The sequence below is a fragment of the Lytechinus pictus genome, chromosome 13 (genome assembly GCF_037042905.1).
Source record: "Lytechinus pictus isolate F3 Inbred chromosome 13, Lp3.0, whole genome shotgun sequence".
Classification (NCBI taxonomy): domain Eukaryota; kingdom Metazoa; phylum Echinodermata; class Echinoidea; order Temnopleuroida; family Toxopneustidae; genus Lytechinus; species Lytechinus pictus.
Window position 1 is genome coordinate 12,256,939 of NC_087257.1, and position 13,218 is coordinate 12,270,156.

At 37.7% G+C, this 13,218-nt stretch overlaps 1 protein-coding gene across 7 annotated transcripts in view; it reads left to right on the plus strand.

The window, feature by feature from the left end:
- The window catches only part of LOC129274010 (RNA-binding motif, single-stranded-interacting protein 1-like), a 300,926-nt gene that overhangs the window by 4,295 nt on the left and 283,413 nt on the right, over positions 1 to 13,218 (plus strand). For all 7 annotated transcript variants that reach the window (XM_064108901.1, XM_064108900.1, XM_064108902.1 and 4 more), the window contains exon 2: positions 4,247 to 4,519. In XM_064108901.1, coding sequence (XP_063964971.1) covers positions 4,247 to 4,519 — 273 coding nt within the window. The remainder of the gene's footprint in view (positions 1 to 4,246; positions 4,520 to 13,218) is intronic.

Here is a 13,218-nt window from a genome sequence, read left to right on the forward strand (position 1 = left end):
CTGTCTCTTCATGACGAAGCTGGAACAGCAGATGTTAGATTCAGCCCCCTGTCGCCCATGGATTTGGTGGTGTTACATAGACGACATTTTCTTCATCTGGACCAGGGATGAAGACAGCCTCCATACATTCATTGACCACATCAATTCCTTCCACAGGACCATCAAATTCACTTCTGATTTCTCCCAACAGGAAACCCACTTCCTTGATGTTACAGTCCAGAAAAAGTATAATGGTATCACCACTACCCTATACTCTAAACCCACAGATACCCACCAGTACCTCCACTCATCCAGCTCACCAGCTGCCACCCCCGTCACTGCAAAACCGGCATCGCTTACAGTCAAGCCCTCAGACTTCGCCGTATCTGCTCCGAGGACCCTGATTTTTCCTTCCATGCCAGGAATTTGCAGAAACATCTCTGTGCCAGGGGCCACGGGGCCAGGGCAGTCCAACTGGCAATTAACAAAGTTCGTTCTCTCCCCAGATCTGAAGTTCTCAAACCAAAAAGTGACAAGGAGACCACCGACAGAATACCGCTTGTGACCACCTTCCATCCCAATCTACCCCCTCTCCGCAAAATCCTGTTTGATAACCACCACATTTTACACACTTCTGATCGTCTCCAACAGGCCGTTCCCGATACTCCCCTTCTAGCATACCGACGCCCACCGAATCTCAGGGACCTCATTGTTCGTGCTGAAGTGCCCTCCCTCACTAACCATTCTTCTCCCATACAGCATGGCACCTTCAAATGCACCAGCAACAGGTGCATCATATGTGAAACACACCTTCACGAGGGCGATACTTTCACCAGCAACTCTACCAGCCTGTCTCACCAAATCAAGGGCAACATCACATGCACTACCACTAATGTTGTATATCTCATCACTTGCAGAGTTTGTAGGGTACAATACATAGGGGAAACCAAGACCACTCTCAAGAAACGATTCTACGGGCACAGATCCACCGTCAACACAGCAAAGCTGGACACTCCAGTTGGCCGCCATTTTAACCTCCCCAACCACTCCATCACTGACATGATGCTACAGGGCATCGAATCTTTAGGGACCCGTCCTGACTCAGTCCGTACTAGCAGGGAGAAGCTCTGGATGAGACGACTTCGCACCACCCAACCTCATGGCCTGAACATCCAAGAGGGGAACGACTGATTTTTCTTTCCTATCCACTTTCAATTTATATATACATATAATTTTTCCCCTCAGCTCTTTTGAATAGTTACATTATAGTTTCTTACTCTACTTTCCTCCCATATCTCATACAAGCTCAGCTCCAATTTTTCCTTCCTTATTCAGGCGATATAATAATTATTATATATATATATATATATATATATATATATATATATATTTGTTTTTTCTCCACTCACCTCTTTTAGATTTACCACATTTGCTTATTTACATGTATACTATGGTTTCTTCATAATACACCCCCTCTCTTCTATATTTGCTTTTACCTTTTTAGGCAATTTGCTTCCTCTTTTTCACATATACAGGTCTTTTTTTCTTCTTTTTTTTCCTACTATATAGTCTTATGTTTTTTTCCCGTCACACCTAGCGGATTACAATATCAGTTACACCATATGTGTATTTATATATTTTTTCATATAGATTTCTTTTTTGGATATATTTATATACATATCACTTATAGATACATATTTACACTTACCTTCTTCTCTTAGTTTGTTTAATGCTTTATCATGTATACTTATATGTCTTTGCACATTATCAGTTGTTCCCCATTCTTTTTCTTTTTTCCCCCACTCTTATGCACCAGTTTATTAAGCCTTTCTTTGTAACCTGTTTGACCCACCTCTCACTAATTCTCTTGTTTTTCATCCCATTATCACTGTTTTGTTCCAGATCCTGTTTGATGTTGCCTGCCTCATTATTTTAATCCCTCTTGGCTTGAGGTCTTTTACTGGCCTTACTTACACTAACTTCCCTTTGTGTCTGCCTACTCCTTTTCTTTCATCCCCTTCACTAACCTGATTGGTCTTCTCTACTCACTAATGCCCCTTTTGTCTCCTTGTTTCTAGTGTTGCTGTAGCTTGTTTGTGGTCTATATTATGGTTGTTCCACTTTATATGTTTGTCATTTTGCCTCCGACGAAGATTCTGCTAGGATCGAAAGCTTAGGCCCCTTTTTGACTTTCTAATTCTAAATCTTTTCAGCAAAAAAGCAACTTATCCTTTTTAATCACGTTTATTATACTTCTTGATATGGAAAATGCTTTTAAATTATTCCTGAATAGGTACATGTCTGCTCTTATAAATTCCACATGTTTAATCTTAGATTTCTTTTATTACATAGCTTGAGTATTGGAGGGTAATTTTAACTATTCTGGAACAGAAATGCACTCATGAATTCAACATGAGCCAATGAGGGTGTGTATCTGTACTGTGCTTCTGAACAGTATAGCGCCATCTTGTGACAGAGAGAGGCAAATAATAAATTTGAACAAAGGAGATTATATCTTATTCCAGAGAGGAGTATAAATGTATGTAAAATATGTACATGTAGGGATCTAAAAAAAACAATTTGGAAACAACATACACAAAAAATGATTATGGTAACAAATTTTATTTGCTTCGTCACCACTTTGAAACTTCATGGGAAGTTTCAAATTAGTGTTCTTGTTGAGAATTTTCAGTCATGAAAGCCAGACTTGAGCTATGGCAATGGTTCATTAAGTTTAATTTGAATACCATTGAGAATCGCTCCACATTCCAATTTTAAAGCCTGTATTTAGCTTTGGTAAATTTAGATGAAAATTCATTTTTATCTGTTTGATCGGGTGCCTGTTCAAAATGCCTGATCTAAATGAATAATATGAAGTGTATAAATAAACACCAAAGACGTATAAATTGGAAAATATTCAAACATTATAAAAGGAATATAAATAAAAATATATCGCAATACAATATATCTGCATAAATGTGTTTTTTTCTTTTTGATGTTGAGCACTTCACAAGCATGGAATGGGCTGAAAATTTCAAGGTATAATTTTTTTCTGTGTCTTTCTTATACCAAATCACTGCTCAAAACAACCAATTCAAAGAGAAAAAAACCCACAAAGGGCGATTAAAAAGAAAATCGTCAAATTTCACAAAGCTAAAAAAAAATGATTCAGTGGCCCTTAACTTTTCTAAGGTGTGAATGATGAATAATACTCAAGTATATTTCACATTACAGACCCTGTTCCAAAGCACACCAAAGGCTCAACAAATTAATTCCATAACAATGACAGAAATGTATTCAGAGCATGAATACATGGATGCAGTACTGAATCAGAGGGAAAAATATGTGGTGCCTGGGGGCGATTTGCCCCCGAGATGCTCAAACGAGCCCTGAAAACTATAAAATGGGAGCACTGGAAAATCCACGTTTGCAGATTAAGCCAGTAAGTTGTGAAAAGTAGCCCTTCCAAAAAACGATCTCACAGCATTCGTGGAGCGTTGTGGCCCAGTGGATAAGTCACCAGACTTTGAAACAGAGGGCCGTGGGTTCAAATCCCAGCCATGGCGTAGTTTCCTTCAGCAAGAAATCTATCCACATTGTGCTTTACTCAACCCAGGTGAGGTGAATGGGTACCTGGCAGGAATTTATCCCTTGAAATGCACTGAGCGCTGGAAGGCTGCTTGAGCTACAGCCGGGGTAATAATATCCGAGATCTTTGGAAGCACATGGAGACGTTATTCATAATGTGCTATGCACTATACAAGAACTGTCTATTATTATCATTCGTAGTGATATGCAATAACCCATGTAACCCACATGTTTCAAATTTGTCAACATCTTTCATTCTATATTCTACAGAAACCCAGACCACCCTTCCAGTTCGATGGTCTGGCGAAATGTGTCTTCCCCAGAGCAACCCCACCCTCGTTCATTTTCTAACAATCTCATAGCTTTTGTATTTCTTGAAGAAGTACTCTCCCAAAAGGCGAAGACACTGTCTTTGGGAGGTTTGTGCTGTGTCAGGAGCTGCCAGTTATATGTAATAAAGCTCTCTAATCCCATGTTTGTTATCATTTTTTAATTAGTAAACTTAATTTGCTTTTCTTTCCAAGTGGTCCCGCAGAACATGTCTTCCTCAGAGCAACCCCACCTTCATTCATTTCTTGACCATCTTCATTTGTAGTAATGTAATGAGCTCTTAATCTCATATTTGTGTTTTTTTTTCATAATAAGTAAAACCTTTTTTTTGTCATTCCATCCACTTCAGCAACCCAGACCAGCCTTCCAAGTGGTCCGGCGGAACGCGTCTTCCCCACAGCAACCCCACCCGGGGATGTGGCCCAACGCCAACCTGGCCTCGCCTCCCCCGCCCAGCTCGCAGGGTCCTGGTTGGCACCAATACTTCCGGCCGACGCCCGTCAGCCCTACCATGCAGAGGTACCCCCCTCCTCCCCCTCACCACCAGCACCAGCCGCAGCAGTCGCACCCTCAGACCCACCCACAGCCTTATCCAGTCTACTCAAGTCCGCCAATCAGTAATGTAAGTCACAACGCTCTTAAATGATATTGATTATTGAAGCTAAAATGTAAGTCAGAAGACTCTTCACATTGAAGCTAAAATGTCACCGGATGCATCCACAGGCTTATCCCCTCTACTAAAGTATGCCAGTCCAGGGCTCCGTTGCATAAAAGTTACCATTATGGTAATTTTGCCATCTATTGGTAGCTACTATTGTGATGATGATCAACAGCTAATCAGAATCAAGGATTCCATGCAAGTTACCACTGGATGGCTAAGTAACTTTTATGCAACGGGGCGGCAGTCAAGTATTAATGCTCTTTATATAGAAGCTAAAATGCACGTCAAATTGCTCTTTTAAATTCTACTATGAAATTGATTGTGGAATATTGCATCCTGGCCATGTCTTCCTTTTTTGCAGTGAGCTGATCTTCTCATCCGAACAATTCATTTAGATGTTTTCAAACTGAAAGTTTATAACTTAGTACTCCTTTACGAATACAGGCTATATCATCCTTTTGGCACTGAGCTTACATATATACTTATCATGTAAACCCTGCTGAGAGAAGTAGTCACATTTCCCTGTCGGCATCCCATTAAACATAGAGAAGGGAACCATTCTCATCTTCCTCTTACAGGTTTTATGACTTCCCTTTTCCGGAAAGTCCCATGTCAGTGACTGAGAACCTGTAGGGTGTCATTGTTATTACACAAAATGTCTTCTCAGTCTACGTGTCTGTCTATACAGAGATTCATAATTGTTTGAACCATTTATATTACACAAAACATCTCCTCAGTCTATGTGTCTATCCAGAGAATCATAATTGTTTGAACCAGTTATTACACAAAACGTCTCCTCAAGCTACGTGTCTATACAGAGAATCATAATTGTTTGAACCAGTTATTACACAAAACGTCTTCTCAAGCTACGTGTCTATATAGAGAATCATAATTGTTTGAACCAGTTATTACACAAAACGTCTTCTCAAGCTACGTGTCTATATAGAGAATCATAATTGTTTGAACCAGTTATTGCACAAAACGTCTTCTCAAGCTACGTGTCTATACAGAGAATCATAATCATTTGAACCAGTTATTGCACAAAATGTCTTCTCAAGCTACGTGTCTATACAGAGAATCATAATTGTTTGAACCAGTTATTGCACAAAATGTCTTCTCAAGCTACGTGTCTATACAGAGAATCATAATTGTTTGAACCAGTTATTGCACAAAATGTCTTCTCAAGCTACGTGTCTATATAGAGAATCATAATTGTTTGAAACAGTTATTTACAAAAAAACGACTCAGTCTATGTGTCTATATAGAGAATCATAATCATTGAAACAGTTACCACACATATATCTTTCTCCTTCTACAACTGTGTGTGTCTATACATAAAATCACAATTGTTTGAAGCAGTTATTACGCGAAACATTTCAGTCTCTGTGTCTATACAAATAATAATCATTCAAACCAGTTATCACACAAAATATCTTCTTATTCTATGTCCCGTATTCTGAACGCTGGTTTAATTTAAACTCTGGTCAAGAGTTGTGGTCTTACTGCGGATAAGCCAGTTATGACACTTATCCTGAGGCTGAGTATAGGTTCTATTTGTCAGTACATTTGATGCTCAATTTATTCAGAACTGTCTGGGAACAATAACTAAAATGTTGTTTTCTTCACCATTAAAGCATATTTTAACAAAGTTTTTACATTTTCTGCTTCCCATAGTCATATAGTAAGAACATAGTAAAAAGAATGTACATACAATGTAAACAAAAATTTGACCTTTTTTGCTTCCCTTGATATTAGGACAGAGTTAACCATGACCTATGTTAAACTAGAATGAAGAATACAGGCCGATATGTTTATACAGAGAATCTAAATTCGAGTACATACCAGCATATTCAAGAGGGGGCCAAACATATAGAGGGCAACATTTTTTTATAAAGATGCTAGCGAAGCGAGCAAGCGTACACTTTGACAGTTGTAATACAAAAATCTAAATTTGTGATTGATTTTGACCGAGTATTCAGAAAAATTATCCCACCTCCTTTTCTTTCCTTTCTGCTTTATTCTTTGTCTTCAAAATGTTTTGGGGTCCATGGCGCTTAAACCCCCTCCCTCTCTGTACACTAGTAACATACATACATGTACACATTGTCATTGAAAGGTAGGGAAATCTCATAGAGGTTTGGATTTAATATGGCACCCTACCAATGACAAGGGGCACTGATTGTTGAAATTTAAAATACCAATTTACCAAATCCAGTGTACATCGAAAGCTACCTCCTGCATGTAGCATTAGCTGCCTCTTGTTTATAGGTTTAAATAAAACCTATAGGCCTAGTATTGATCATTATCCCTGTTTTTTCCCCCTTTCTGCTGAATTCACCCGGGGGGGCCACTTCCATTCACGAGTGGATACCATGCGCGACCATGGGGTCTCGAAAAGCACCCTAAACACGTAATTTCCATATTCTGAAAATGCACCCCTTAACAAGTATTGGCGTGTGAAACCATACCCTTAACAAGTATTGGAAACAAAACGATACTCTTGGCAAATATTCCCTGAAATGAACCCCTAAACAAGTACAGGAATGTTTTATTTTTACGGGTACTTCGGTCGTCGGCTTTACCTTATATGGTTTAGTACGACCCCACCTTCTACACCTCGCGCAAATCGGACTCTAAACACGAAGTGTTGGGTCAAAAAGGACATCCTTTATAAAACATTTTAATTTTGTTTTATCATCCCCGCAAATTCGACCCTAAATGCGTAATTTTCCTAGCGAAATAGATACCCTTTTTTCATTATTTGTGTGTTTTGACACCCTTATCACGTTACGTACGTAACGTGCCCTATCGTGAAAAAGACATCCTTTTTACGTGTTTTTTTGGTCGCGCATGGTATCCACTCGTCAATGTAAGTGGCCCCCCCGGGTGAATTCACAAACACTCCATTTCTCTACAAATAAAATAAAACCTTAATTTTTTTCAGGGTGATCATTCCCTTTAAAGCCAAGATAATTTTCTATCATGTGATGTAATACTTTCGTTTCTTAAAAAGAACTTATTTTATAGGTTTTTTTTCTTAAATCCTTTGTCACTTCTATGCAGTGGGAAGTGCTAATCTGAAGGAAATGTCCAGTGAATAGATATATACTGAGGTCACTTGGAGGTTAGCCCATATACATGTATATAGGCCTATTCAGGTTTTCACATTTCAGTGAATAAAATGCTCTCAAAATCATGAAAACTTGCCTAGTGACATATTTTCAACCCAATATATCAGCTATCACAGAAATCCAGTTTGAGATAGTTGTTGTGTATAAAAGGAGTATATTTTATAAAGGAGTTTTTATTTTAGAAAAAAGGGATTATATTGGTCTAGAAATATATCCTGATAAAAAAAAAGTCAAGAAAAAAATATATAGGGCCTACTGTATGTAGAATGAAGGCTCCTATTCATTTTCCTTTCAGAATTCAGATACAATATTTATTGCCACCTCTTGATTTTCATTTTATTACTGGGTATAATTTACATGTATATGCCAGTGAAACTGAATTAATTACAAGCAGGAACATCAAGGTTTATTATTTTAATTTGACTTTTCATTTATTCATGAAACAACCACATTATGTTCCTCCATTATTTTACCTTATTTTAGCTACCTGTACTTTCAAATAATATATAGTATCACACATTCCATTACATTTTGAAATGTAAAGCATGCATTCACGCTGGGGGGGGGGGCAAGAAGCATTATAAATTTTTGAAGAAACTTGAAAGCGAGTGAGCAAAGCAACCTAGCTTGACATAAGGCACTTTTGCACTTTCTTCATTGAAATTTGTGTACACTTTAGGAGAATTTTGTGAAAATTTTCAGTACGAAAATGTAGGTTTCCAAAATTCTTTTTGTTTGGGGGAACTGCCCCCTGACCCCCCCCCCCCCCACTGCATACGGACGTGCATGCACTACCCCCTCCTCCCAAAAAGAAAACATTTAAGAAACCCCTGACAGGTTTACTTTTTTATGATCATGTTTTATGATGCTTTTGAAAATGAAAGAATGAAAGTACCATCCAATTTTAAGGATTTGTTGATGGCACATTTGTGTTTGTTGATCTGGTTTCATGATTCGATTTTGTGATATTCTAAAATTTTACAGTTGCAGGGTTTTTGTATTTTGAGCCCTAGGGCCTGTTTTCAGAAACAGTTGCAATCAAACACAACTAAAAATATCAATCTCAACTTAACTTTCAATCAATGAAATGCACATATTACTCACTGGTGCTTGATTTTTAGTTGCTTTTAATTGCAACTCTATCTGCATGGGCCTCTGAACAAGTTATTGCAGTTTACAGATTTTTTTGTCAGGTGGGTATGAAAAATTCCTATAGTCAGTATTAATGCTGTTGTTTACTTATATGAAACTAACAGTAGTTTAACCTTTAAACAACCATGCTTAATTTATTGAGAATTAAATATTGAAAATTTAACTTTGTTTAAGATAGTATTAAAACACTTGTTTAAACTGTTTAGACAACTATTCTAAGGTTTATTGGAGAGCGTTGTTTTTGGAAAAAAATAAACAGCGTTTTTGCAATGTTCAATTCAGTGAAAAATAACCTGCAACCTTTTAGATAGCCTTGTACACTGAAGTTCTGTTTATTTACTTTTTACTAATATAGTTAAAAACAACACAGATAGAATATTAAAAATTAAACTGTGTTGAAGATAGTAAACACTTGTTTAAATTGTTTAGACAACTACTATAAGGTTTATTATCAAAGTGCTTTTTTTTTAATAAACAGCATTTTTACAGTGTACAGTTCAGCAAAAAATAATCTGCCACCTTTTACATAACCTTGTACACTGAAGTTCTGTTTATTGACTTTTTACTAAGAGGCTGTTCTCACTACGTTCCTTAAACTAGTTTACTGGAAACTAGTTTAGTGGAAACTAGTTTAACGCGTAGTGAGAACGGTCAAAGCGGTCTTGGAAGCGATCTTCCAAACCAGTTTGGAAAACCACCTCACGATGTAGTTTTCAAGATCGCTTTGCCTCGTTAAACTGGTTTTAGCGTAAGTGAGGACACAACCGTTCTTCGGGAAGCGATCTTCGCGCATTTTGAGCGCGCTACTCCACACGACAGGTGTAGAATGCCTATGCTGCGGTTTCGAATTTCGCGCGAAACGTGTCACCCCACTGAGAGCGTTTCCATAGCAGCAAGAGCGCTTTACGTGAAGTGATTTTGAAAACCACTTTCGTGTGATCAAGTGGGAACGCTAGCAAAGCGATCTTCCAAAGTGGTTTCCTGAATCGGTTTCCAGTAAACTAGTTTTAGAAAGCGTAATGAGAACGGCCTCTAATATAGTTCAAAACAACACAGATTGAATGAAAATTTGAGAACAATGCAGGTCAGTCTACAAGACTAAAAATAATGTGTGCGGGCGGTCGTGGTCTAGTGGTTCTGACTCTCGCCTTTCAAACAGAGGGTCGTGGGTTTGAATCCTAACCATGGCGTGTTTTCCTTCAGCAAGAAATTTATCCGCACTGTGCTGCACTCGACCCAGGTGAGGTGAATGGGTACCGGGCAGGATTAATTCCTTGCATGCACTGAGCGCCGGTGATGGTAGCTCGAGCTAAAGCCGGGGTAATAATAGCAGCGCTTTGTATCCTCAGGCAAAAGGCGCTTTATAAATACAGCTATTATTATTATTATTAATCTGACCTATATCAATGCTATGCAATTATTCGAGTGGAGTGTTTTCAAATGCTATTAATTATGAAAAATAAAATAATGCCGTAATTTAAATTGCACAGTGTACAGCTTCATTATTTTGACTTCTCACTTTACACAGCGTCAAATTATTTAGAAGACTGCAATCTGATGAATTATGGACAAGGTGTATATGAAAAAATGTGCGTCATATTCATTGATTTATCACTATAATCTAACTTATTAGATGTTTAAAAAAAAAATCATTAAGGTGTTGTTAAAGTGAATGATTTTTTAATTTTGGTTTTACCGATTTCTTCGGGATCTTAAGTCATCATTAAAGTTACACTGAGGGACTGGAGACCCCCAAAATCACTAGTTAAATATGAATTACAGTTTCTTTTATATTTCTTCCTAAAGACAAAAACAATAAAGGGGGAAATTATTTTCATTTTGCCAAAATTAGAAGACATGACTTTCGTTTACTATAAATGAATGAAATGACTCCTGAGTGTAAAAACTATTCCTCTCCGAATAATTATTATCCCAATAATATATATTTTTTCCACTTTTGTTCCTGTACAAAACATGAACAGTTTCTTACTTTCAATACCTTTATATTTTGTTCTTTTTATTTGCCTTAGTCTTGCTTACACTGCATGATCCGTTGCAATCCAAGTTTCAAAGAAATAATAATAGTGCTTGATAATTACATTCCAACCCACAAATGATCTAAGTTGCTAATAGTAATATAAATACTGAAATCAAAATTCCAATCTATTCCAATCCTTCCTGTATGAAATAATTAAAGCAAATTGTAATAGCATCAACGGCTGTGACTTGAAGCCGTTCTAGACTTTAATTCGGTCACAAGGCAGAATCCTGATTTTAGTTCTCATAGCATGATGCCAAACTTCAAATGGAATAAATTACTTATTCTAATTCAAGTCTGATTATGTCCAAAAAAATCATCAGATCATATACCCTTTTTACACATGCTAAAATTTCCTTAACCCCGTACTATAGGTGGGGCTAAATTGCCATTTAGCCCCACCTATAGTACGGGGTTAAGCTTAGCCCACTTTCTTTTTACACAGCATATTTGCAAAGTGGGCTAACCCCACCTTTAGTACGGGATTATTTGGCCCTGCAAAAAAGCAGGGTTATCCCAGCAATTGCGGTGCTAAGAGCGATAGTACGGGGTTAAGATCGCTAGTGTAAAACGAAAGTGGGCTAAGCTTAACCCCGTACTATAGGTGGGGCTAAATGGCAATTTGGCCCCACCTATAGTACGGGGTTAAGGAAATTGTAGCGTGTGTAAAAAGGTACGAGTGAAGTACTTGTACTACGAATGGTCGACAAAAACCACTAGTCCGGGGTTAGCGAGTTTCGTGTGTAAAAAGCAAGCATTCCTTATCCGGGGTTAGCAATAACAATTTGGCATGTGTAAAAAGGAAAAAAAATAGTACGGGGTTAAGGATAGTACGGGGTTAGCGATAGTCCGGGGCTAAGAAAATCCTGTGTAAAAAGGGTAATATAGTACTAAAGTGTATTGAGTGCATTAATGTATTTTGATCTGGGTCAGTCAACAATAATGAAAATTAATTCACAAGTATACCTATTTCTCAGGCTTTTAAGAATGAACTTCAGTGATTGCTTAATAATCGGGTCAATTTGCACAGAAACGCGGACATGTGGTTCGGCAATTAAGAACCCTGAATATACTGCGTTAGGAAGTACTGCTTCCTCATCACAACATTGTTATAACATTGTCCAAATTATTCCGGTTTCCTATTTCACTTCTTCTTTCATTTATACATGAAAGGTTACTAAGTGAGAAGGAAGCACAATGAAGATGGACAGATCGATGAAATAATTTAATAGATCATTAAAAACTGGTCTATTTTATTTTCTTTAGGTTTTGAAATCCTTGAAAAATATGGATTGATTTTCATTCTTGATTTTACTGATTTTTTCTGTGACTTTAATTTTGTTTAAGATTTGAGATTGTGAGGCCCTGATGGTCGACAAATGTCAGAAAAATATATAGAGAGAGAAAGAGAGAGAGAGAGAGAAAAAAAGAGATAGAGAGGGGGAGGATGCAGGAGAGATGAAGGAATCAGAGAGAGAGCAAGGAAAAAAAAGAAAGAAAAGACAAAGAAAGAAAAAATGAATGAAAAACAGAAATAAACAACGAAACAAAAAAACAAGGACAGAAATAAAAAAAATTATTAGAGAAAGAAAGATAGTATTTTTTTAGAGAGAAAGAAAGTCTATTATGCATCTCCATAAAATCATAGTATCTATAGTGCCCTAGCCTAATTTCCTGGTGATCTTTGTAATGTGGGAAATTGTTGTAGAAACAGGATAGCTCTGACAGGGAAGTGCATTGTTATTAGAAAAAGAATACAGAGATCATTCCAAGAGGAAGTTATGTGGGGTGAGGATCCCACTCAATACATAGCACATTATCTTTCCATTGACATGATATAGGAACCTCTACCAGTGCTACGTTCGCAAGCAGAAAAATTATCAGTTGTCGAAACTCTGGCCAAAGTTTGAGAGTCCTTGTCTGAAGTTTCAAAGAGGCATTCATCCTTCTCGTCTCCTCTACCAGTTTTGGTATCATTGGTGTGAAGTGGTGGTTTCTAGGACTATTAAAAAAAAAACTCCCAGACTGCAAAAAAAAAGGTTGGGTTGAAATCAGCATGGTATGCAGAGAAAATTGACCCATGACATCCTGCTTAAAGGTTTCGTTTACACTGAACTTGGCTGAGTGATCTTCAAAGACTGAGCACAATTTGCAATCCGATTGTCAGTCTCAGAGCCCATTGTGCTGTAGGATTAGCATTGTGTCCCTGCATTCCAGCTTCACCGTTACTTCCCCGCAAAAACCACCACCACTGGCTTCCCCATTTAGCTATCGATCAGATCGACTGGACTGGCCCTGTTTAGGAAGTCATTCCCAGTCTCTTTTTCAAGTGGATTCCA